Here is a 27,541-nt window from a genome sequence, read left to right as displayed (position 1 = left end):
TTTCCTCAGTAAACATTGTAAACATGAGTTCTTTGGTTCAATCTATAGTTTCAAGTCTTTTTTTTAATGCAGCATGATGTTCATTTCGTAAATTCTGGTCCCATTTAGAGTGAAATAGACCATGTCTGCTTTAGGGCGTGGCTACTTTGTGACGGACAGGTCGCTCCCCCAGCGTTGTTGTACGCCAGTAGCAGCTAATGAAGCCTCAAGTCCCGATAACCAATAGTAAACTCTAAGCTTACTAGGTGACATCACTTGAGGCATTTTATGATTGTGAGCAGACAGTTGGTATAATCTCAAGCTGGAGCAACTATCTCCATGCTTGCACACAACTCCAAAGTGTCGACATGCAAAGCAGCACACCTTTGTTGTTTGTTTTGAAGGCTTTAATGAGTCACGTTTTAACTTGTATACCTGTTGGATTATAAATGATTAATGGCCTCAGATGCAATTCAGTCATCCCCTGATAAAATGTCGGTTTGTCCACCAGGGGAAGGCCAGACTGACAGGCTGACAAAACCAGGAGTCTCGTCTCCCATCAACTGCCCAATACCTTTCTTTTTTTAAATGATGTTTCCTGACATTAGGTGTAACCCAGTTTTTTCTCTCTCAAAAGATTTAGGAAAATTACTGTATTCTGTATATTTTGAAAATGTTCTTACTTTTTTATTTGTGCTTTGATTAGACGTTGTCGCTCCATGCATTGCTTGCACCATGTGCCTTCATCTTTCAGCACCAGCCACATACCTTCCATTGAGGTGGACCTTCCTGTGTCCAACGCTGTCGCTTTGTCACACCAGACAGCAGCAGTGGAGACGATGCTTCTTCTCCAGCTTCGACCGGTGTGAGTAGAAGCGATCGGCTGCACCCTTCCTTCCTGCCGAATCGTCCGGCTTTTGGGGGCAAGTGTTTGAATTCAATACGACCTTTTAAAGATTGACGACATGAGGGCTGCCGGATCTCGCTTCGACAAGTGTGCCAAATGATTCTGTCGCCATGCAAGATCGACCCAGCTCCCTCTGTGGCCCCCTAACCTCAACCTCACCGCCATGCATCGAGACTCGGAGCCGGGTGACGACGTCACTTCCCGACAGTGCGGAGACTGTGGGGAACGGGTGTACTTTGGTGCGTGTTAAGTTCTTTTGAAGTTTAGTTTAGTGACGTGATCTGTCCTTAAGTTATGTTGTTTACGCTTTAGGCTACTTAGTGTGCGTACTTATTTGAGTGATAACCACGTGACCGGAGTGGAGCGTCATAGTTTGACTCACTGGGGTCTGATCATGTGAATGTGTCGAAATAATTAGTTTGGTTGTTTGTCTTTAGTTTGTTTTTCTGTTTGATAATATTGTTCTGTATTTTCAATACGGAACCCAAGCCTCAGCTGTATCAATGGTTTTATTTTTGGTTCCACTAAGATGTTCATTGCATAACATGATTACGCCTTATTTTTCATAGTTCTTATTAAATATACCACAAAAGAAAATACTACAATATTATCTATTTTTGGTGTGCGTGTGTATTTGTATTGCGATCTGTCGGGACTTTTCTGCAGGCCCTAACACCTGGAACAGTCACAGTTCAGAGTCAGAGAAATATTTCATTTTAATTATGCAAACCTGCCTGGCAGGAAATATTTCCCACAGTAGTCAGAGAGCAGCGCCAAACAAGACCGAGACCGGCTGTGATGTATTCATTAAATTCAGGGAATGCGAAATGGCTGATAAAAAAAAAATTAAATGAATATTAAAAAGGCAATAACTTTAAATTCAACAGACCAAGAAAAAGAAAACCTGCATTCTGTTTTTTAAAATTCCAACAACAGAGTTTGCAATTCGAGTAGGATCAGTGGGACAAACTGCTCGTGCAGAACTCTCCTCCGGGGTGCAGGTGCTCCACACCAGTTAATTAACACCACCCGAGTGTGTCAAGAGGAGGGAAGAAAAATGGCTGCTCTTACTGGCGTCACAGCTCGAGAAACGGGAGATGGGGAGGGAATAACAATGGGTTCATTTGAAACCGACGTGATAATAAATTACAATAATCTGAGCAAGTGTATTGATCAGGAGTGGAACCTATTACGACGAAAACACAAATGCGTTTGTGCATGTAATCTCAGGATAATAAACAAGCCGGAGGGTCATTACAGCAGAAATAATGGTTGATGCTTTTTAAACTTAATTCTACCTCTACATGGATTGATCGCCGCGCCTATTCCGGAAGACTTCATCCGCTGCCTCTTGGTGAAGTTAATTGCTTTCATTTTAAGTCTGTATTTATAGATATATATACACAATCCTCTGCCAGCGAATCTATTCATAAAGCCAGTATGAATGTGCAGTGTGATTGACATGTTGTGTTTTGCATCCCAGATGAGCAGCAGTGGTCATTACGAGAGGAAACATGGCGAACATCAGAGAGATGGAGAGCAGCTCCCAGTTGGTGTCTGCAAGCTGCCGTGTTTCCTTCATCCGTCTTCAAGGCCGTCCTCCTTTTCAGTGACGCTAAAGAAATTAATTACACACTCACGTCCACAGCCCTCAAAATAACCGCTCTCCACACAAAGCCATGTGACCACGGTCAGGTCAATAAATTCATTCATATACTTTAATTTTTCTACAAAAATATTTTACATTAGAAAACACACCTTGAAATATACACAGTCCACTTGATTTCTGAAGTAACCATGGGACGTCTCGACTCAAATATATCTGTGTCTTTATTTAAATTGTAGGTAAATATATCAACAAGAAGAATAAATTCGGTTGCTATCTCGTGAACAACGTCACCAGAAGGAGCTTGGATTGATAAGAGGGTGTCGTCCAGCGGTGAGGGGAAATATAAGTCTAGATGAACTGTAATCTGATCAAAGCAATATGGAATCACAATCTGTCCATATTTATACCAAAAGTACTACAAAACCGCAGTTTAAAAGGAACCTTTGGAGATACGTGCGCAGCAGTTCTTCACAGAGCGTGGTAGTATAGGTAAGAGATATAAGCCGAGATAATGGCGTTAAGCGACACTGAGAAACATTTAGACTTCCTACTGTTGTCCCACTTCCCACGGCACAGGGTGCCTTTCTCTTCCCGTAGCTGTGGATGGAACTCACCGGTCGACCTGTTCACAGCCCTGGATGCAATTCATCTACCCGTCGGCATCCCAGCATGCCATTTATTTATCTCCCTGTCAACATCCCATGGGGCCATTCATCTGTTAACCTAACTATCAATCTCCACTACATTTCAGGGGTACTTGTTCAGCTGTCTGTCGGGGTTGCAGTCACCTGTCTACTGTATCTACTGTATATCCGAGATGTCATCCTGTGCCCTGGTTTGAGTACTGCAGGCAGCGCTTCCTGTCAGGGTTCAAAGACTTTCTCCAGCCACCGTCACAACCTTATCTGTAACCAACTTACACTTAATCATAACCATTTGATTGGTGGAGAATTATCGAAGGCCGTAAGCAGCCTTGCAGGAAGTTCCACTTTCCAGGCATTATATAGAGCAATAGTTTGACATTGGGAAATACACATTTGTGCTTTCATGCCGAGGTTTAGATGATAAGATCAATATCATTCTCATATCTGTAAGGTAAATAAAAGGTTACAGTCTGGACCTGCTTAGCACAAAACCTGGAAACTGCTAGTCTGTCTATGACCGAATCTAACAAAAGCCTGGTTTGCCGTTTCCCCCTTTTTCCCCATCTAAATGCTAAGCTAAGTTAGCATATTTCTGTCGGCAAGAAAGAGAATAAATATATTACATTTCTCCAAATGTCGAACTATTCCTTTCAGGTAACAACGTGCCTTTAAATGAATCCCCCTGTTACATCTCAGGTTACCATTCAACTGTTGTATTGTTGTGAACTTGTTGAACATGAAAAAAGTCTGTTGGAATACTGCTGTATTTCAAGTGAACATATTTCAGAAATGCCACACTCAAGTACTCTTCCTAGCAAAGAAGATGCAGTTTAGCCATTCAAGAAGAAACGGAGAGATAGAAGTTATGATTCTGTGTAACTCCATTTGTGAAGCACGGCACTAGCATTGTGGACGCCCAGCAGACACAGACATACATCATAGTATGATAATATGATAACTGTATGTACAACCCATACAGCAAGACGCTTTAAATGACCATCAAATGGCATGTGAAATAAATAACAGAAAAAATAATAGAAAAAAAAAACATACCAATTGATATGTATATGAACAAATTGTTCCAGTTTGTATTCCGTACGAGTTTCCTCCGGCGCGCCACCAATGAGTCTCTGCCTTCACCAATCAGCTCAGGAACTTTGTCCCGTGCTTTGGCATCATAGCAGTTCTGAGCGGAGGGCCAGCGAGAGCGTCCAGAGAGGCGGCAGCAGCCACAGGGGAGACGGGGAGGGCCGCGCTCCCAAAGGCGAGGCGGTGTCAGAGGTGCAGGAGCACACCTCGTACCCGTTCTCCGCGTGGTCCGGCTGATGGCGCACGTTGACTCTCGTCTCCGTGCTTTTGGGTTCTGAGTCCGGAGAGTCCGACTGCATCTCGGTGCACAGCAGCCAGTCTTTAGCGATGAGGCGCGGGTATCCGGCCTCCGCCTCCATGTCGCTGGTCGGCACTCGCCAGTACTCCTTCCCCTTGAAGAAATAGGATGAGCCTTCAGAGAGAGAGAGAGAGAGAGAGTTGGTTTGAATGTATGTTTACAGCACATAGATCAGAACTAGGATGCAAATGAAGTATTCAAAGACAGAAAAACAATATATCAGAAGTATTATTGAGAAAGCCAAATGTATAAATGAATATGATGTTCTTTTTCTGCTTCCAATAACTTACATATGCTTCCCCATCAGCATTATTCACATCCTTTCAGTGTATTTCTCATCAGTCTCTTAAACCTGTGATTTTTTTTAATGGCTTTTGTCTTTCCCCGACACTTTTCTCACTCATTGATCACCAGGAGTTGTCACCACGTCTTTTTCATTTTCCTCCCCTCCTCCTTCTATCGCTCTGTTGTCTCTTCATCCTTGGCTTGTGGAAGCAGCCTAAAGGCAGATACATGCTTTGATGTGGCTCCAGGTACCTGGCACAAAGGTGTGCGTGTGTATACAAATGTGCTTTTATGTATGTATGTATGTATGTATGTATGTATGTATGTATATATATATATATATATATATATATATATATATATATATATATATATATACATATACATATATATATATATATATATATATATATATATATATATATATATATACATATACATATACATACAGTCTATATACACACAAACACATACATTTGTATGTGTCTTTCCATATAATGGGGTTTGTGTTGGACTGTCCCCTCTTTTGCTTTGGGCCCGTTCCCACATGCATCAAAGAAGGACCTCGGAAGCTGGCAAAAGCCCAGACACAACACAGACCTCTAAACACCTGACAGGAAAAAGAGCTTCCACCCATTCAGCTGGGGAGTTCCTGCAGGGCAAAGTGGAGATGTTGCTTGTTTCCATTGAGAGTAGCCTGAAATAAGGACTGGGTACCTGCGGCTAATTAGTGGGTTTTGTACCAGTTTTGAACATCGACAGGTGCTTCATCAAAGCGTAATCTGCACAGCCAACCGGTGGAGGCCTTCCTTATTGGGGATTTGCCTGGTAAAGGCTGTTAAAACAATGCCGGTTAAAGTAAACATTGCTAATCCCCAAGGGGAGGCAATATGTCCTCAGCGTCTGACCTATTGTAATTGCTTATGAACAGCAGGCAACCTTTCTCCAGCACCCGGGGACCCACGGCCCCGTCAAAGGAAATGCCAGGACCGAGCTGATGAGTGTCACTTTCTGAGACAGTATGATCAAAAAGTAGGATATTAGCTGCAAGATTTTCCAGTAATAAAATAGAATTAAAACATTATCCCTTGCTAATGCAATTCAGAACATAATGTTTAACCCTTTCAGTCATTTATTTGCCTGTCAAAGTCTTCTATTGACATAACCTCAGTAACTAGTGAACCATAGAGAACTCTTTACGTCCTACTGCCTTATTAGGCAGAATGTACGCACGCTGCTTGGGTTGCCGTAACGACGTGCAAAGAGCAATTATAACCAAGCACGGGAGCTCATTTTGCTCTTAAGGACCAAATACAACATGTTTATTGAAGCCATCACCGATTGGTTCAAGTGCCAGTCTCAATTAAACAGTGGACCTAATGCTGGCCATCTAAGGGAAAGTATAGTGTTTGAATTGGCTTCATATAGAATATATGCAATTTATCCTGATATATGATAAAATGTATTCATTCTCAAAGCAATGAAAAAGTCTTTGATGTGGATATGGCAGTCAATATAATTTCCTTGATAGTATAAAGCTTCTTATACTTTCCGCAACATCACTCGCACGGACATGAGCTGACGCCGAATTGTGAAGAAACGTTTGGATGTTTGATTCTTCTCCTTGCGACAGACATTTTCAAAGCTCAAAATTCTCAAAGTTCTCAATTTTATCCATCCATCCATCCATCACGTTTTAACATCTCAGTTTAACTAATTAACGTTTAAAGTTCCAACTGTGAGAGAAACATTCAAATGAATAGGCTGCAGACCAAAACTGTGACTACTATGTACATTATCAAAAAAGGTCCATTCATGCAAAATAGTTCTCAGTTGTACATTTTGCTTATCATCTTATTTTTTTTAAAGCTATTAATGCAATTATTTTTTCAGCGCACACTAATAAATCACTCATTATAATGAGTTATGTCATTCTCATGCCACACAAAATTACACAGGGCCTGCTGCGAGCTCACGTACACACAAACACAGATTTTCACTCTCACGTGTATGCTTGGCTTTTCTAGAAGCCACTATAGACCTTTCACAATGGGTGAAAGACCAGAATATTTTACAGGCACAGATGCACATAGTCTATAAAGATTACTGACATGGCATATTCAGGCGTGACATGCTCCAATAATGATCACATTACCCCACCTCCTACTATGAAGCTGCACAGAGAATGGAGAGGAGTAAAAACAGGGCGGGGGGGGCAGGTGGAGGAGAAGGTTTAAAAAGGCAGGTGAGGGAGATAGATGGAAGGGAGAAAAAAACACACCGCACACACTAATTGAATCGTATAAACGAAATATGCATTTGAGCTGATGCATTTAATTGGCATACCAGTTGTTAATTAAAATTCTGAATATCACTGAGCTTTTTTTCATTTATAGGTCCAATTTATATTGACGAGTTGGACATCATGACCTTATTTGTACATGCATTAAATGTAAGGTAACCATTTGTTCAGTACTTTCAGAACAATGCTTTGAATGTTTCTATTATTATATTAACATTCAGGAATATTCTGTACGTGTTTCTTATACTCGATTAAACTAACTCCTTCCAACTTCCTCAGCTTGTTAATTAGAAACATTCAACAAAGGCAGGTAAAACCTGTGTAGCTCTGAGACCTGATAATAATATCCTTCTACTCCGTGTGTGAGACACAGACATCCATCTGAATCTGTAACAGTACTTCAAATGATACGAGTATTCTTTACGCTGCTGTTGAGTGCGTTGGAGCACTTAAAGTGAACGATGAAGTGGAGCTATACGCCGATTGATCAAAGATCAGAATTTACTTGCTTACGACGCAGTTACTTGCTGAGTCAGCAGTTGACCATATGTCATAAAAGCCATGAGCCAATTAGCGGCCGTTAACAGGGAATAATACTCGTGTCGTCCATCTGCCGCTGCCACTTCTTCCCCGATGCGTTTCAGAAACTTCACAATCATATTCGTGAACCGGTTTAATTATATATGGACAGAAGGCAGCGCCCGTGCTGCCACAGTGAAACATTTCTCGTGTGCGACCCACTCAGCGACAACAAATGAGTCGGATCCTCTCAGAGAGACGGCGGCCCCTGAGAACCAGCCAGCTCCAATACTGCATGCTGCAGTCTGCGGGAGGATGGTACCCACACGTTTAAGATAAACAGAGATAAGCAGAGACAACTTTGGGAACACCCGTTATTCCCTTCGTAGCTACAAAAGGAGTGTCGAGAAAAGCCAAAGCAGAGGGCAGCGTGTCGATTTGGAATTATGTCATATGTAATGCTCATACTTCATGTTTGTGTGCACTTAAAACAAAGGATTACATGATTATATGCTTTGAATGATTAAAGTGGTGCCCGTGGATGCACATTTATACTGTTATATGGAGCTGTTATTGATTGTAGGAGTGTTTTATGACTCTCAAAATGTATTTACACATCCAGCAGCTCTCCCCAAACCCCCGAGAGAAAACCGACTTGATGTGAGCTGTGAGTGTGAATCAAACAGTTGGTTGTAAGAACCAAAACTGTGCCGAAAGATGCCAAAAAGCCTCGCAGAACAGAAAGTGCAGAGCCTGGTCCTGTTTGCCACTAAGCCACACCTTTCACATTAAGAGTTATCATTGGATCCATTGTTGGTATACAAATATTGAGCTTAAAATCTCGCAAACACATTCCTGCGCATGTAAATGATAATTCATGCTACATTGAGCGAAATAATACATTTGCTCAGTCATGTGATGGTTACACAATTCAAGAATGACATTTAGTAGTGTGTGAGTTTGAATTAAAATAGCGGTAAACACATTTTGTAGACTCAACCTGCAAAGACAGACGAGTATAACTAAACTAATAGCGAACGGCTGCAGGGAGGAAACTGGTGCTGAGGCAGAGTGTGAGGGCTGGTTCAACGAAGCTGGACGCCAGAGGGCAGTCTGTCAAATGCAAAGCAGCCCAAACCGGCATATGAGGCTGCGTGTGGAGGCAAGTGTGTGTTTGTGTGTGCCTGCACTTCAACCAATACCATGCTACAGGTCTTATCTCACACACACACACACACACACACACACACACACACACACATATACAAGACCTGTGGCACGGTATTGGTGAAGGCGATACACAAACTGCACACTCAAATGGCAAAGGCCTAAATAATGTCCACTTCTGCCAGATTCCAGACTTCTGGCAAGAACTGTTTTATTGAGCATACATGTGACTTTATAAACCCGCGTTTCCATTTTCACAGGTTTACCACTGATGTTGGTGTATTTCAAAAACTATAAGAACACAATGTGCTTTTACTGAGAAATACAACTTTACGGTCCTTCGACCTTCATCGGGTATTTTCTCAATAAAATGAATTGCAGGTAAAAGGACAGTGTGCAGGGATTCTTTCTTCTCTTGCTCGTGGACATTTTCTCCTGTGCACGTGTCTACATTTAATTAAAGATGTGCATGATCCTTCACAGCCAAGACAATATAAAGATGGAAATGAAAGCTCTCTGTGGCATTCATTAACTGAATCACATCCGGCAGATAACCAACCAACTCATTTAGCTGGAGTGAAATGACAAGTAAAGAAAAAGCGAGTGTTGATATTGAAGGTCACTCACCATCAGACCACCTCATGGCGTCATCCAGCTGTGTTGGCAGCCCCTTCCAGAGCGTGCTGTCTTTGGGGTAGCCCAGGTCCATACGCCTCAGGTGGTCATCGTAGCGCCAGTAGTGGCTGTCCTTGAAGAAGTAGGTTTTGTCGTTGTGTAACCACACAAAGGCTGCATCCACTCCTTCCAAGGGCAGGCCAAAGTCACTGATTGGACGAGGGTAGCCCTCCTCCACGTTATTGTCTTTAAATACCCAGTACTTTAGACCTGAAGAGGGGGGGGACACAGAGGGCACAATTGAAGGGAGAAACACCACCGTCATAGTTTGGAATATCTCCACCCGTTTACTAAAGAAACATTGAAAAATAAATGTAGTACCAAGACTGCACTGTTATCTCATCAGTTCAACAAAACTCACACAAGAGAAAGTTACAATCAATCAGAGATATGTACCTTTGAAGAAGACTATCTTGTGATCCCCAGGCCGCTCATAAACAGCATCCACACTGTCCAGATTGGTTGGGAGGCCCCTCCAGAAGCGGTGGATCTGAGCCGGACGCAGAGACACCAGGTCCTTCTCTCTTGTTAGTCGCCAAAAGTACTTCCCTGTGGGAAACAGGAACAGGTTAGAGCTTCAAACCTCTTCACAATATCCTGTCGGAGTTTATTACAAGAAAAGCCATGTTGAGTTAGGACACTCATGGACGCTGTGTGTGCAATAATCACATTAGCGATTCCTGTTGGGCTTGTGTTTAGGAGGATAGGTGTAATTAATGAGCAAGAAGCAGAACCTTAGGCAATACACATCACATAGTGTTATTTTCAACGTGACTATGTTTAACATGTTATGGCTATTGAAAGTGTTCTTACCACACTGGCCAATAAGCCAGAAAGATACATTTCAAGCTCGAAAGATAAGTGTAAAGCTAAACCGTCTGGGCCCTAAAGGACCTTTTTCTTTAGCCTGCAGAATATGTGACGATCGTGAGCCTGTGATACGGGCTCATGACTTTCTATCGATCGCTGGAGCCACCATTCTGCCCAGCCCCTGTCCCTCACTCTTTCACTTGATCTCCTCTCCATCCCCTTTCACTCTTCTCTCTCACTGTCGCTCTCTGTTTATCTATCTGTCCGTCCATCAGTCTCTCTTGTTCACTCTCTCCTTTTAGGCTCCAATACCTTTGAAAAAGAAGGCCTCCCCTCGTATTTGGGCCACGGCATCAAAATTACTGGTGCATCTGTCTGGGGCGTCCCGAGCCAACCTGAGAGACAACAGTTGGAGGAAAGAAAAAGGAAACAAGGAAGAAATGGCATTCAAATTCTGAACATTGAGTGTTTGAGGCGACATACATGCATACATCTTTACATAACACAATCTCACTTATTGACAAGCATGCAGTTCCTGAAACCAGTTAAATTAATTTGCATAAAAAGAAAACAACTATGTGATAATTGCACCCTTCTGCTGAGAGAGTCTGAATGGGCCTCCCTTTAATTTAATAGGTTAAACAGGGTGAAACAACTGGGTGAAATGCTATAATGCTGAGGTCCCCCATTGCATTTATCCTCTAATAAGTGATTTCAAAAACTGACGTGGCCGGCCTGGCAATGATGAAGCCATTAACGCCACAGGGCTGCCTCTGTGAGTGGGAGGCCGCCAGCCCTCGCATTATCAACAAAGATATCCATTCAGAGCTCTATTAATGCAGTACCGCTGCCTAGTGGTCGGCATTCGTGACCCGTGTCAAGCATAATCCAACTTTTCCACGCATCAGGCCAGATGAAGGTGGTGAAGAATGAGTAACAAGTGCAGTGCAAGGCCGGAGGCAGGGAGGGAAAGAGGGTTTTATGAGTTAGTTTAGCTTGGAACTGCTGCATGAGTGTGAGTGTATGCATGGAGGTCAGCACGCATTGGGTGTTGTTGTGGTTTGAAGCACAGTTTGATCACTCCCTAAGCGAGCTGCCCTCTCTTGATCCTATTAATTCAAGAGATCATCAGAGTGCAGTTAACTGTTAACTAGTCAACTTGCAAAGCCTCCGTTTCTGCTTCACAGTAATCAACATATCAAGCTCTATAAGGTCAGTGCTATGTTGGCAAAAATACAAAGCGTTCTTTTTTGTTTGCCGTGCCACTTTCTGTATATTATAACAGTATTCAGACGTACACGAGCCACAGCCCCAGCAATATAGAGATAGGAGTAAAAAGACAATTCCTGATGGGGAGGAGAGATACTGTAGCACGACGGCCTGGCTGCTGATGGAAGGCATCATGCGAGATAGCAGACAAGAGACTCTTAAACTGAATCCAGGTCATCACTCAAAATTCACTTACGGTTCATGTGCTGTGCAGTGTGACAGACTCGCTGCACTGCTGTGCATTTAGGGCGGGTCTGTTAGCCAGCCCAAGCCTTTCGGTCCAGAGTGAGATATCTTTAAAACTACTGAACTCATTAATGGTCCTTCGCTTTATGACTCTTTATGTTTTTGATGAACCCATCACCTTTCCAATAGTGCCACCTTCACATCAGGTTTTCAACGGGAATGTAAAAAATGGTCCACAGAGGATGGCGGTAGTCTGGCTTGTTTGTATTTTGTTAAACCAATCACAATGTCCTTGGGCGGCGTGGGATGCAGCGACGCTAAATAGATAACACAGCGCCACGTTAAGTAGGCGGCCAATGGCAGGCGTATACCCACTAGATGTAGGTGGTGAGTGAGACTACACCTGTGGTGATGTTTTTCTTTTATAGTCAACATGTACATATCCACTAATCATATGTATGCTCCATCAAGTAATTACTACTTAATCACTACGTAATTATTATCTCTCTCTTCGCTGGATTGATGGATGATTGACAATCGGAATAGGTTGTCAAACAGAGTTATTTAACCAGAGTTATTTGTGTCGCAATGCTTACAGGAGAGTGGATCTGTTTTCAGGAAGGTCCAGAAGGACAGGAGGTTCAGCCGTCTGGGACGGGTTGCTTGGTCTGTTTGTGTGGGACACCGAGTCTCTGACACCTATGTGATAAGGAAAGGATCAAATAAACACTCAAAATGTAAGGCACTCCCTTGACAGTGTGCTCTTGGACTAATGCATCTGTTAATCCAAATACCAAACTCATAAACATTCTGCTAATTTTAATTTGTTGACTTCCTTCCTTTTCTTTCACATTACTATGTATTCATTGTAGTGCAACACAGTATAACATGCAATATACAATATGAGATGCTTATTCTTAGTTTTGTCTTAGTAATATTTCCTGCATTTTAATATTAATTCATTAAGAAATTAGTTCCTTTCCCGCACAATGCTACTCTCTATGCCAGTCAACGGTGCGATAAGGTCATATCCCATAAAGAGGTCCAATTAACTGAATCTGTGTTTTCATTAATAATATAACCTTGCTCCACAGAGCAATTGCGCACGCACACACACACACACACACGCACACACACACACACACACACACACACACACACACACACACACACACACACACACACGTACCGTAGAGCTGCCAGACGCGGACCTTGTCTTCATAGGGTAGGTCGTATTTCAGAGGGTCTCCTACAGGACCCTGGTAGTACGGTCTCATGATGGACTCTATGGCTGAGGTGTGGACCAGGCCGATGGCGTGACCAAACTCATGGACCGCAACCGCAAACAGATCCATCCCATGAGAGTCTGATGGAGACAGAGAGAGAGACACTGAAATCCCCCATCGGGCTTCTTGACATTATGTTTTTATATATCTTATATCCATAAATGGGACCGATTACCTGCTCAAAATACATCACGAATAAGTCAACATTTTACACACAATGTTTTTTTTAAAGAGGTTATCGGTTGCCTTCTATCTGGGGTTATGGCATCTTTAAGTTATCATTGTCTGCATTGTTATCTAAGTGTTTTCCTGTTCATCTATATGTAAATGTAAAAGCTATGAAATTTGAATAAATCAGGAGGAAACATATTCTTCCATTTTGAATGGCCCCCTGCTCTTTCAAACTGGACTTATTTAGGTGCAGTCAATACAAACACAGAAGCTGCTCCAGAATGCTGCACACAGCATTTTATTTCTTCCTATAATTGCGCACTCAAAATCCTGGACGAAGCTCCTTTCTCTGAAGATTTCAAAATGAATCGACGCTCTTTTGGGTCAGTGAGAGAAAACAACAGAGAGAGAAGCAAGATATGCCAATATTAGCAAATGATACATTAGACTTCTAATTTAACCGCAACAATCTCAGCTTTACCTTTAAAGCGATCACCTTGCTGCTTGAGGTTTGTGACTCTTGTAGAACCAACACAACCCCCGTTTGCATGTTTATCCCTTTCATGAGTGAACTCCATAGGTTGAAAGTTAAGAGCCGTAACAGACAGCTCTGGCGGCTGTCAATGCTGTTAGGCATGTGGTGTAGTGAGATAAAGATGGTAATACTGCCTGAGCTCCTGGGCTGCCAATCAAAATCTGAGTGCGGAAAGACACCTAAAGAGGCTGCAGGCTATTAAAGCTCATTTCCCTCGATGTTCAACTAAAAAAGAAAAAGGCAAAGCCTCCAAAAACTCCTTGTCTGGCTCTGCTAAGCAAGACAAAACCTGTGGTTTAGAGAGTTAGATTTGCACAAACGGAAGCGCTAGCGTATCAAGCCAAGCTAGCTTAGAGCTCCTTGGTGGCCTGCAGGCTGAAGTCTCTGCATTCAGTTCACCTAAGGTTGGCCTCGACTTGGGAACATCTCAGTGCCGTGCTCTGTCAAAAGACAAAGGACAATTAGAGACATGCACTTGTGCTTACTACACCTGGGATATTCCAAAGCCAAATGCCAACTCTAATCTACAGGAGCACATGGCACAGAGAGGGAAGGTGGATCAAAGGACGGATCGAGGGGGAAAGACGAGGGATCCAGAACAAAGTAGGTACCGTGTCATCGTATTTACAGTCCATCTGAGTTTGACAGATAAAAACCTTAAAGCCTGCGGACAAAGTTAGAGGCGAGAGATTTGTGTGGATGAACGAGACTCATTGAGTGAGCCATCCATGGCAGAAAGAGAGAGCAGGACAGAGAGGTTCAGAGTACACAGTCAAACTGAATTATTTAACGAACAGAACTGTTATCAATATATCTTAAGCTATTGTATAAAAAATGTTTTATTTAAATGCACAGCAACTACAACACATTCAGAGGCACCTCTACCTTGATTGTAGTGTGATACATCCAGGATGCTGCAAACATAGCCTGCAGCATTTAACTACAAGTTTAATAAGGACGGTGTACCATACAGCAGATGGAAAGAAGTACACGCACAACTAGCCAAGGGCTATCCTCTTTATTTGATGTCAATCCTTGTAGCACTCTGGCTACTGTGGCCACTCGGTCGTTGATTTTTCAACGTTTGATTTACCTAAGTTTAAACCACAGCTCTGGAAATATGTTGCATTTCATAATTTGCAAAATGAAACAAAGTTTGTATCCAAATGACCGTGATCATATTTTGGCATTACTGTATCCACTGGGGGATCAGCAGATAATTGATCGATAATAACCCCCGTGCCAATATATTGGTCATTTAATACATGTAACTTTCTCCTTTGAGCTCATTTGTATGTGTTTGGAGATACTTCCCCTCTCTGTGATGTTGCCCTGACTAAGGCAAAGTGGATATAAAGAGCTGTTATGTAATGTTGAAAAGAAAGGAGGAATGGAAGTCTGCATTGACTCCTTTTCTGAATTAAGTGTGTTGCATCAGGTTGACATCTCTAGAAATCGTTCCTCTAAGCTACTGAATCGACTGTTTGGCAACTATTCAAAACAATAATGTGGGACTGTCACGATTTTATTAAAACATTTCAGAAATGCGTACTCAAAGCTAAAATGCATTGTGTATCCTTGAGGTCAGGTGTTGAATACATTTCCTTCCTCATGAAACAATTGCAAAGTCACTAAAACAAATAAATCTCTTGTACGCTACCTGCCCAGCAGCAAGCGGCAGTTAGCGACTATCATGGGGGAGAATTTAGCTAAAAGGGAGAGTGAATATTGGACTACAATTCATAAAACATGACTTTGAAGGAATGCTAATGTTGCTCTGTGTTTGCTGGACGTGTAAATAAGCAACAGTTCCCTAAGTTGTGCACTGCCCCTAAGTGGACACAAATCAGTTAATGCAGCTTTAATAAACAGGAAAGGGCAAAATAAAAGTAAACTGTGATAGAAAAGGTTGTACTCAAATTGAGTAGAACTACAACTCACAGTCAGAATCATAGGTGCAGTACTTTCTGAGTAAAAGTGCACTTAATGCTGAACAATGTTAACACCACATTGCTTGAACATGTATTGGGGAGCTATTAGCTTTTATAGTATATTAGAAATAAATAATATTTGAAATTGTATAATTAGGAAGGATCTCGGCAAACTTTCGTAGGGGATCGATATCTTGTTTTTAAAGCATACAAATAATGGGGTCTCTATTGTACTATCAATAACTAAACTTGCATAATCCCTAAATGAATGTTACAAAGTCAAAGGCAGCAGGACACAGTGGCAGCGTGTTGTTATTGGCATATATTGGCAATGAGAAACCGGGGCCTTGAATGCCTTTACAGAGTGCAGCAGGAAGTGAGGAGGATACAGATGCCCGACTTACAAATGAAAAAAAGTCTGATGGGTTTTATTTGATGTACATTTTGCCTTTCAAGTGACAAAAGTAACCCTGAAAGCAGGAACATCTAACGAGGTACGTTCTCGCTCCCGTCTTCCATCCGACAATTCCATCAAACGATTTATGATTGAGATCCTAATTCTCCGGCCGGAGGATTTTCTTTGTTTTATTTCTCGGTTGCATTCCTGACTTTGTCTTTATGTTGGACATTTTGATGTGGAAGAGAGAAACCGTTGGGGTTCATGAAGACACACCTCTTTTCACTGCCCTGCTCCCATTAACTACATCCGCAATCTATGCAGATTACTCTGTAAATACAGCATCATGCCATCATGTCCTGCCAGCGCCACCATGGCCGGCTGTGAGGTCTAATTGGAGCAGATTGAGCTGCTGTAGCATATGGTTCACAGCTTTGCAGGGCAGAAGCAAATGAACAGAAATGAACACAGGTCCTGGTTGCATCATAGACTCACCAGCTGGATCTGTCAGTGGCATCTACACCCCGGCTACAAGCTTTAAGTTCCATCTCTGGGGGGGCGGGACAACACAGCCAGCCGGTTCTTCCCCCAGAGGAGCTTATTTTTCCAGCCTGAGGTTTTAGTCATCATCACGAGTAAGTGCCATGAAGAATCGAGTCTTATCCGTCTAAAATCAAGGGATCCTCATGCTCTTGCACACATAAGCAGAATTATTCTAGTAACCTGAGAGGCATGGGCTATTAATAAGTGATGACTTCACCAGGGGTGGAAGAATCCAGTCCTTTATATAGAAACTGTTTGACATTTTGGGAGATACCTTGATATTTCTTGCATTACATTACATTACATGTCATTTAGCTGACGCTTTTATCCAAAGCGACTTACAATCATGTTACATTCAAACACTGTAGACACAGCTACAAGGAACAATTCAGGGTTAAGTGTCTTGCTCAAGGACACATCGACTAGGGCGGGGATTGAACCGCCAAACCTGCTAACCACTGACCCACAGTCGCCCCACTCTTGTAAAGAGTTAGATGAATAATGTACAAATAATGTACGCCAATTATGAAGCCACAGCCAGCAGCTAGCTAACTTAGCTGAGCATAAGGTCCACAACCCCATAAATCTCATGTGACATTGTGTCAGGACTCAGCCAGCCGGACTCCCTCCTCAGCCCGTTCACACAGTGACACCCGGTACCTCAGAGCGCGCTGCCAGGGAGCTACGGGCTTGGAGGCGGGGACAAGCCAGGGGCGCTCCAACTCACACCTGAAGCCACTCAGCTCGTCCCACAGCTGCAGCTCGTCAGCTCGTTGTATTCGGGGGGGGGGGGGGGGGGGGGGGGGGGGGGGGGGGATAAAGATCAGGACTGTCTGTGTTGACGTTGCGAGTTCGTGCCATGATGTCCGTGGACTTTCCTCCTTGTGTCGTCACTGAACTTTCCCTCGTGTCTTTGCTGACTTTTTTGTGTGGAGTATTTTCTTGGATTTTTTGGGGTTTGATGTTCGATCACCCGTGGACTAAGGGGACACTTTGAGTTTTTTGTGTTTCTTTTCTAAGTGACTTGTTGTGCTCAATAAACTACGCCGTGTGTTCGGCTAGAACTAAACCTTGCTGTTGTCGTGCGCTTGGGGTCAGAGACAAACCATAACACATTGTGTCTAAATCACTTTTTTTTATCAATTGTCATTAGTTCATTTCTGCTTTTTTCAGCTTTTTCTTGCCCATAAATCAAAAGGAAACAGTTTGCCCTCAGGTAACGATACAATAATCACTCATGTTCTTCCTGATTATCTGTTTGGAAATTCCAATGACTCTATTCATGTGGAAAAATATAACTATTTAAATAAACTTTTATGCATCCTAATAAGCTTGTGATAACAACCACTACTGCTTTAGTCACTACTCCGAGTCCTGTGTCTGAACCATTGTATGTTATATTCATTGTTCAAACCAATTAAATATTAATCATAGAATCTGGAGCATGAACAAAGGGTAGAAGCCCAGCTTGGCTGCAAAATGCAGTCAGCGTTCTAGTTTTGGGTAGAGAAGTTTGGTGAGCATGAAGTTCCACTTTTCAGCCTCTTTTTCAGTTTCTTTTCAGTTTCCGTCAAACTTTTGGAGGTTTCCTAGAATACAACTCCATATCCAATCTGCCCCATCATCGATCCATCTTCTACCCCTTGATTCCTTCACACACCGTCTTTTACCAATTACTATGCATATCCAAGCGCATGAGCACCTGACACTTTGAAGTTAAAATGCGACATTCAGAGCAGTGATCAGTGGCATCCATTAAGAACGCAGAGCAGAGCGCCGGCTATTATCTAAGCAGCGGGACAATAAATAAACACACACACATACAAACAAACACACACAAACATAGTTGTTTACTGCTGTATTTAATCTCTGAATATCATATTGAGACGCTTCAAAGTAATAGAGAAATTGTTCAAATAGCAGCGTTCCTCACCTGGAGATCTGAAGGTCCAGGCCTCGTCATCATCAAAGTGTGTATCCCCAGCTGTGAATCTCTCTCCGGGGAAAAAAGCGTGCGCCACCGTTCCCCCTGGCCCGTCAAAGGGATATCCATCGTTGTGGTCGGCCTTAGTGAAGTCGATCTGAATGTCCGCGTCACTGCCGGCCACTTCATGGAAGTTCAGCGGTGCGATGTCACTCCAGACCTTCAGGGCGTAGTACATCAGGGCTCGGACCGTGTCCCTGCCCAGTGAGGCCGAATCCTTAGGGTAGGTCCTCACTCTGAGAGAAGAGAGGGGGGAGACAGATCATGTTACATAAGAGAAGAAAGAAAGAGATGCGGGAGTTTCAGGTGCCAGAGTTTCACTCTTAGGTTTTTGTGTTCATTTCCCCCAGAAAGCCCCGTAGCAGTTCTCAAGAAATTCCCCTTTCTGAACAGACAGCGTTTTACACCCGAGAGAAATTCACAAACATGTCATCCGTAGCTACCAACCATTTAAAGAAGGACACCCAACATAACCTCCTTTTAGTTATTGTGTCCAACCTTTTCCGGGGAAAATACAAATGTAACATCCGGAATTCTTACATTCAATCTTTAAACTGGCATTTTTAGCCAAGCTTAAAACAAAAGGCGTTGGTGTTAAATTACTGCTGCTGCAGATCATTCGAGATTTTCATCGTTTTCATTAATATCCCGACATTCTGAGTAACTTTGAGGGTTGCTCTTTAGGTGGGAAGTGATCACATTAACAGCTGCCAACCGGACGTCACCACTTTAGTCAACATGCTCTATGTGGTGGACGAGCCTGCCTTCTCCTTCTTCCTGCTGGAAGCTCCAGGTCAGCAGAGAACGTCCCGTGAAATTTGTGGCAAAAGGAAACAACGCTTGACTTCCTGCTCTTCTAACAAGATGAATGAATAAAAGGAAACTTGGACCAACCACTGTCCACCCATCTTAAGTCCTTTATCAGTGGAACTTCCAATGTTTTTCATAGCAAAAGTGTATTTTACTGATAACTCCCGAGTCTAAACTCCTTTCCAAATCAAACTTCTGAACACCAGCCAAAGGAGCTCCCACCACCATCTTTAATCTTTGTATCACTTGTACAAGTAAGCAAGTTCAGTCTTGTGTTATCTTTGTTTGAGCTTTTTCATTCAAAGCTGAATTAATCTAGTGCTTACTTTTGATCAACTCTTCGATGTTCGGCAATTTATCTTGTTTTACACACACACACACACACACACACTCATACACAGACACACAGCCAAGCTCACAGACTCTTCTCTACCTCACCATTCTCCGTGATTGATTTTGTTTCAGGGGTCCAAGCAACATGAAGGGGTGGAACACATGTGTGTGTTTTTTTTCCTTTGAAAGCTTCCTTGTCCTCCTTCCTTTTCAGCGTGGAAACAATCTCTCCGTCAGAGACCATAAGCCCTACAACTACAACAAAAACATATGTACCTTCTTCAATTTCATGAAAATATTTGTTTCGTCTCCTGAACTTTCCATCCAAGCTCACCAAAACCTCTCCAGTTTATACGGTCATTTGGAGATAGAGCAGATATATAAAGTGTCTGTAATCAATATTCATATTTCCAAGAAAACTTCCGTGTTCTTTTTTTCTTTGAATAATTAGTGTAAAGGAGAGTACACAAAACAGGGGTAGTGGCAGTCAATACATGGAAATGGAAAGACACAGGAATACAGTGAAGACGGACTAATAAGCAAAACAGAAACAAAACAAAGATACATAGATAATATTATTGTTATTCCAAATATGTAAACTGGTTCTGTCGTGTATGGGTGCGTGCATATTTGTAACTGATGGAGAAGAGACAACGCCTAAGAAAAAACGAACCATACCAACAACAACAACATCAATGATAATAAGGGCACGTAGTGGGAACATGATTTAACATCTGAAAATGTGTTCAGCAGAATCAGCTCCACAAAGCCCCCACCGGCCCGGCACAATATCCCAGACCGACAAAGTTAACGACCAGCTGGTGAACATAGAGCAGCATTTAGTCGTTGAAGAGGCGTATATTTCCCTCAGGAAAATGTGTTTATGGCGATTGCAGAATTAAGTTCACAGACTCCGTTTAGTCTCAGAGAGTATAGATAATATCAACGCCGGGATCTCAACAATATATCGGAATAGTCATGACTACTGTACACATGACATCTATTGCGTCTGTCCATCTGGGGAGAGGGATTCTCCTCTTTGATCTCCTGAAGGTTTCTTCCCTTGAAAGGTTGTTTCTATATTTTTTGGGAGTTGTCCCTGATCCGATGTGAGGTCCTGGGACAGGGATGTCGTAGGTGTACAGATTGTAGAGCCCTCTGAGGCAAATTCGTAATTTGTGATATTGGGCTACACAAAATAACCTGAATTGAATTGAAATTGAATTACGGCTATAAAGAAGAAAGCATAGAAGAGCAGTCCTGTGAACTCTTTCAGTGTGTAATTGTATCAAAAATTAATGGCGATGAGCATAATCAGCCCTTCATTACAAACAGGAAACCATCAACGCTCACAGGCTCTCTTCTTTCCAGTCAAACCATTTCAAGGACAACTTGGTATTTAACATCCACAGTTTCAGGCCCCATTAGCTGATATTTTCTCCCGCTCCTCGATGCAAACTGTCTGTTGTTCTGCCGTTACCGCGACGTCTTTAACACGCCCAGCGATGCGAATGAGGCCATTAGTGCAGCTAATTAATGTATTAATTAGCAAATACGTCTACGTCAACATGTTGTCACAGAACACATGGGCGGTGTGAGCAACCGTAGCTTGGAGCAATGCGGTAGGAGTAGTTGGAAAAGTGACTTTTACCTCATTAGGATGAAAATGCATGCAGCCGGTTACCTCGAATCCTAATCAGATCGACTCGTCTGTGCGGAGACTTGTCTGCAGCGAGTATGATTCATTCTTTTGTGTGTTGATTTGCTCACAAAAAAAAAAAAAAAAGTGCTCACACAGCCCACTTACCGCTCGCTGAGTGTTTGACCCTCACTTGTAAATCACAGTGAGCCAAGGTCACTGCAAATGGCTCACCCTCCACAGACAACCCACCTGCTTATTAGTCCTAATTCAGACGGACGAGGGCGGCCGAAAGTGTACGGCTGTGCGTTTGAGAGAATGTTGATGAGGGCGAGAGATGAAGAGGCAGAGTGTCACGGCGTGAATATGTATGTGCATCCGCTTCGTGTGTATGTTATCGTGGAGAGGTCCACCAAGGTCACAGCATTCCTTGCCCTGCATTCCAGATGAATGCTGGAGCTCCAGGGAACAGCGTGTGTGCATAAGGAAGCCATAGGTGCATTTAAGAAAATGACCCAGGTGTCATCGCCCCGTGGCGTCGCCTCCTTCGCGTTTGGTTAACCTCGGCTGGGAACCGTACGCCTTGATTTTAACAACCGCATTGATTATGTTGAAATCTGCCCTGAGATCACACCATTATTGTTACTTCGGTTCTATTGTTCCACCATTAAAAAAATTATTATAATATTATAAATATATATATATGTATATATATATACATATATATATAAAATATTAACATTATTATATTTTTTAATAAACAATAATAGATCTACAGATGAACTGACTGAGTAGATATTTTCACCTTATATTATTCTACTATTATTCTTCTTGATCGCTAAGCTCATTTTGTCATTTTATTGAATATGTTGAATTAATGCGTCACGGCTATAATGCAACATTTTTCTCGAAGGATATTTGTTAACAATAATTTTTATTTATTTATTATAATGTAATAAAAATGCTCTTAAAAAATGAATACTATCAAATCATCCTTTCTGTCATGACATATGTGGTCATACACTGTAAAATACACTGAAAAATGTCTTAAAAGTCTCACTGCAACATTTATCCAACGCACCCTGTCAATCATGGCAGCGATGACATCAGCAGAAAGTCACTGCTAAGCTAAGCTAAGCTAATTGAACACTGGCTCTAGCTTCAAATTCAGTTTGCAGGGAATGCAAGCGGTATCAATCCTTTCGACTAACTCCTAAACTGAATAACCACACTTCCCAGTAAGTCAAACTGGTTTTGAGTGGAAGCTGCATTCAACAACTGTTGTTACCTCCGTGGGGTAAAAAAGTCAAACCTGACTAATGCAGTCACAGATCATAAGATTGCATTGTTTTCCCTCAAAATAAATAAACTCGTGACTGATCAAAGCTGATGGCGTGAATGTTTATTTTCTTCAGATTTCATGTCCGTGACTGATGGGCAGTTGAAAGTGATAAGCACACGAGCCAGCGGAGTTTGCAGGCAGAAAGTGCAGATATATACGAGTTTTGAGCTGCGGCATAAAGCCGTAGCCTTCACCGGCTCAGGGGCTGAGGGCTGTTTAGCTTTGGAGTGTGCATCATTGACTCACAAATAAATATCCGAGAACAGAGTGTACGGTCAGACGTTTCCACATCAATCAAATATAATACCTCCATAAACAACTGCTTACATCAAAGCACACCCTGACACCATTGAGCAGGCAGTCCTAGGCCGACTGGAAGTGAGGCCATGGTGCTTAGCTGACGAACAGAGGGAGGAGGAGGAGGAAGGAGGAAGAAGAAGGAGGAAGAGGACGAAGGAGGAAGAAGGAGGAAGAAGGAGGAAGAAGGTGCATTTTTACAGACTGAAGGGGGTGATCTACCCAGGTCAATGTCACAGTATTCAAGATGATTCTATACTTGTTCATGCATCCAAAAAAGAGTCTGTCATTAAATTAAAACCTGGTTTATGTCTGCCGTTCGTGTCGACCAATGGAAAAGTCTGTCTCTGGCTCTGCGTGTTTTTATTTGACACTGGACAATCTACGGAACACCACATATTGGAAAAAAACATAAATCTGGGTTTAATCTCACATCGACGCACATAAAAAGTCAATGGTTTAAAAAAATTTTTAAAAAAGAAGAAAAAGTGTTGACATCATGCCAACAGAGCTAATCAGAATCTGGATAATAACATGCATTTTAATTTGAAAGTGATACACTGCTCGACTTCGTTTAAAGTAGGGTCGGCTTTCTTCTCAGAAATTGGATTTAGTGAAGAAGTCCGTCTCTTAATTCCCCTCGTCTAAAAAGCTAATCTTCAATTTATCGAGTTGTAAGAAAAGAATGGCTATTAAATGGATATTAACAAATAAATCAATAACAGTGGGGCAATGTTTTGCAATGCATTTCACGCGTACTGAATCATTTTTTCGCATTACTCTCCCTACCTATATTTCCCCGACAAAAAAATAAAATAAATCATACTGCTGATTCTTGTTTCAAGTTCATGGAGGGGCCTCACATGCACATATATAATAATAAACAATACACTATATCCTTCCTATAGGCTGCATTTCTATTGCACTGGAATGAGAGTGAGATGAATTCCCCAACAGGGAAGATAACAGATGGAATGACATGAATATGAGAAAGTATAATTACATTAAGTTAACCTAATAAGCCTTGCAGACATCCTGTAATTAAAATAAATAAAATACGTTTCACTTCTTATCCGACAGATGAATGTCTATGAAGCCATCCTTGCAAGATTCTTAATCAAACAATGTTATAAATACCTATTGGAGGGAAATTACTTTTGATAAAGTAGCACGTTAGATAATACTTAATATTATTTGGGATACTGCTTCCATTCACCTGAAGAAAATCTAGAATTGTTCAGCTTCTACTTACAACGCCTGTTGACTGCTGTTGAAGCGCCCTCTTGTGGCACAGTGCGTAACTGCGCTATTGAGCGCATGGCGCTGCGCAGTCAGTATTTAACGGGATTATCAGCAGGACAGAAGTCAAAGTGCACTTTACTGCTTCCAAGTGGTGCGAGTTATGCGTGACTGACGACGCGCCAGTGGAACCTGTTACTTCTGACCGAAAGGGACATTTATTGGGACTTTCGCTGCATATTGTTTGATTTTATGAAGGCTGTTTAACGAACGCCAAGCGAATCATCGTGGGGCTTGCTGGTGCCAATGCTAGTTTAGCCAATTTGGACAATGTTGGCATTAAGGTATCTAAAGCCTGTTTGCCTTGCACCTTAAAGGTCAGGCCAGTATAATGTCTGTTGGGTTCAAAACAGGATTAATGTAATGTAATGTAACTTCATTGTATATTTGTTGAGACTTATAAAGCATATAGTGTGTACTTCTGGCAATAACCCATTTAAGTGATGTACATGTACATCTGCGTACTTGAATTCTCAGGAAATGTTGGAACCTTTGTATTTATTATTGTGATAAACCAAATATCCTTTAACTCGACATCTCTCTGCCCTTAACAGTGACCTCCAGACAGAAGTGAATAACTTATATTGTGTTAGGTTAGACTCATTTTTAAATGGCGTATTCGAGCAGAATTCAGTACCTTGGCACATCATCTGCTGCAGATAATATGAATGCGTTGCAACGTATCAACAATAGAGGGACCTTGGAGCTGAAGAAAAGCACAGGGTACAATAGAAGGCAGAAGGTTGTAGGACTCTCTAATGAAAAGGGAAACAAGAGGAAAACAAGGAACCACATTTTTCCACATTCAACAAAAAAACCTGGATAAAAAAGTGCTCTCATTAAATTACAGCAAACACCCCAGATGCTGCAGCTCTGTATAGAAAATCAGCGCTTTACTATTGTTGCTTTATTGATAAACCCCACCATAAGGCAACCTCTGAAAATGTGACTGAACCTAAAATTAAACAGACAATCCACAAGTGTCTATAATAAAAAGCACTTTCACATTTACCATCTGTTTCGTGGCAGGAGCTCCAGCCTGAAAATATACATACTAAAGACACACGGTCTGTAATATACATCTCAATTTCCAGTAACCTGTGGCTTCTTTGCAGACACATGTGGAGCTGAAAGTAGAAAGGTGGCTTCCATGCAGGACTGAAAAGACCAAGATGAGTGGGGCCAAGCTCAAAGCATCTACAGGCGCGGGATATTGGGTCGTTGTACTTTTGGCAGTGCGGGGGCAGAGAGGAGAGGAAGATAATAAAATATTCCAGTCATAAAAAACTGCACGTCTACATCGCAGTGTGCATGCCAGTTCCCCTTGAAGCAGATGTTGACAGCATCGGTTGCAGCGTGACGCTGGATTGCTGCCACTTGGTTTTTCCAGCTGGGCTGAGACCTCCCGAGAGCCCCAGAGCAATCATACCCTGACCCCAAAGAAGTGTCGGTATCTCTCACTCAAAGCCTCTGGTGGGTGGATGTGGGGGATTATTTCAACAAGGCAACGCCACAGGGACGAGGCCGCCATAATGTTATCAATAAGCCATAACTATCCTGCTCCGGGTGACCGGGGACTCATCCCTCTGAACTCTTCTCCTGCGGCAATGAGGAGCAGGAAGAGCAGGCAACGTCTTTGTTTCTCTCAGAAAGGAGCTCAACTCATCTTCATCCCGCCGCCTCGCCGTCTTCAACATCTTCCCTCTACTTTATTTTCTGCCCTGCTTTTGCAGTAGAACTCCTGCAGCCCCCTCACTCCCCTAGTGCTCCGACAGCCTTTCCACCGTTTCCTGCATGTCGACCTGCTTCTTCAATCCTCCAGTGCCCCGATGTCCTGCTTCCCCCCTCCGCATCTCGCTTCATTCCGCCGTTCATCTCAGACCCGTTAGCCTTCTCGGGTCATCGTTCCTCTGCAGGTTGCTTTGACCCAATTGACCAGTGTGCTCACTCTTCTCCACTCGGGCTGGAGGAGTTTCTGAAATAAAGGCTTTCATCGGTTACATGAATACATGTTTAACTCGTACGTGTCCAACGATCCGATTACCGCCACCTTTAATCTGCCCTCACGAGCATCCTCAGCGCTGCGTATACACTTCAAACAAATACTAATTAAATTGACCAACGATACTTCAGCATTACATATTCTAAAAGCGTAACCGGGGCATTGACAGCCTCCCGGTCTGTTTCAGTGTATTTCAGCACTCAGGTACACACTGCCGCTCCTGGCAAAGCAACACCCCACTGGGCTGAGATGCTGTGCTGACCTGTCAACAGTAAACACCGCGCTCCTCATCCAAACTAAGGCAATTTAACCACTTACAATTGTGAGAAAAAGGCCCCCCACTAGCAAGCAGCTAGGAGGAGAGTACAAATAGAACCAGGATGACAGTACAGTAATACGGTGTTTTGTATATCACAAAATATTTGTTTCTTTTTCGGTGTGTGTGTGTGTGTGTGTGTATGCCAACACGGTCTAATTTGTATACATTCTGCAGCTGCTAGTTCTCCTAATGTGTAATCATACCATTTAGAAGCTATTATTTCTGTATAATCACAGACTTTGCAAGGCCAGAAATGTACATCCGACACTGGCTGAGCAATCCATATTTAGAAACCAGCTGGGAGAGCTGTGCTTGGTGCTGGGAAACAAATACAAGGCGGCAGCCGTCACTGTGCGCGCAAACATTTGGTGCCGAAATGTTTCCAACTGGAGTCTACGGCCACGCCGTCAGCTCTGTGATGCGGTACACTACGCACAGCGGTGCTTCGAGCTAAATGCTAACAAGAGCCAATACGCTAGGCGGACGTGTAGCAGGTGCACCGTCTTAGTCCAGATGTGCCAGCATGAAAAACAATGACCAAAACTATTTGGTCGGTCACACCATTGAAGAAGTTGGTTCACTGAATGAATAATTCACTCAGCAACACTGTGGGCCGAATCCCGGGAGAGGATGAACAGGTGAGCAGTGGGGTGATTTGATCCAACGTTGTGGTGAGACTGTTATGACTTATAGCTGACCGGCCCTTCACAAGCACATCTCACCAGCAGGGAGAGGGAGAGAATGAAGGAAGTCCAACCTCAGTGCGGGTTAGTCTGATTGTTACCGTGTGTGTGTTGTAAATGAGAAGTAAAACGACATCAACATTTAGTAATTAAAACAAAATGAAATACAAAATCATTTTTATTTAAGAAAGAACGATCTTAACGTAAGTTAATGTTTAAAGATGTCAACCG

General features: G+C 42.5%; 1 protein-coding gene across 1 annotated transcript in view; it reads right to left on the bottom strand.

The window, feature by feature from the left end:
• Positions 1-2,569: 2,569 nt before the first annotated feature.
• Positions 2,570-27,541, bottom strand: part of LOC117740501 (matrix metalloproteinase-17-like) — a 60,481-nt gene continuing 35,509 nt past the window's right edge. The window contains exons 4-10 of the mRNA XM_034546952.1: positions 18,536-18,822; positions 12,929-13,105; positions 12,336-12,438; positions 10,597-10,679; positions 9,871-10,023; positions 9,427-9,684; positions 2,570-4,640 (exon numbers count right to left, since the gene is read on the bottom strand). Of these exons, the coding sequence (XP_034402843.1) occupies positions 4,315-4,640; positions 9,427-9,684; positions 9,871-10,023; positions 10,597-10,679; positions 12,336-12,438; positions 12,929-13,105; positions 18,536-18,822 (1,387 nt within the window). The 3' untranslated portion in view covers positions 2,570-4,314. The remainder of the gene's footprint in view (positions 4,641-9,426; positions 9,685-9,870; positions 10,024-10,596; positions 10,680-12,335; positions 12,439-12,928; positions 13,106-18,535; positions 18,823-27,541) is intronic.

This window comes from Cyclopterus lumpus, chromosome 12 (genome assembly GCF_009769545.1).
Source record: "Cyclopterus lumpus isolate fCycLum1 chromosome 12, fCycLum1.pri, whole genome shotgun sequence".
NCBI classification, from domain to species: Eukaryota; Metazoa; Chordata; class Actinopteri; order Perciformes; family Cyclopteridae; genus Cyclopterus; species Cyclopterus lumpus.
Note: the sequence above shows the minus strand (reverse complement) of the source record. Positions and strands in the feature narration are given on the sequence as shown.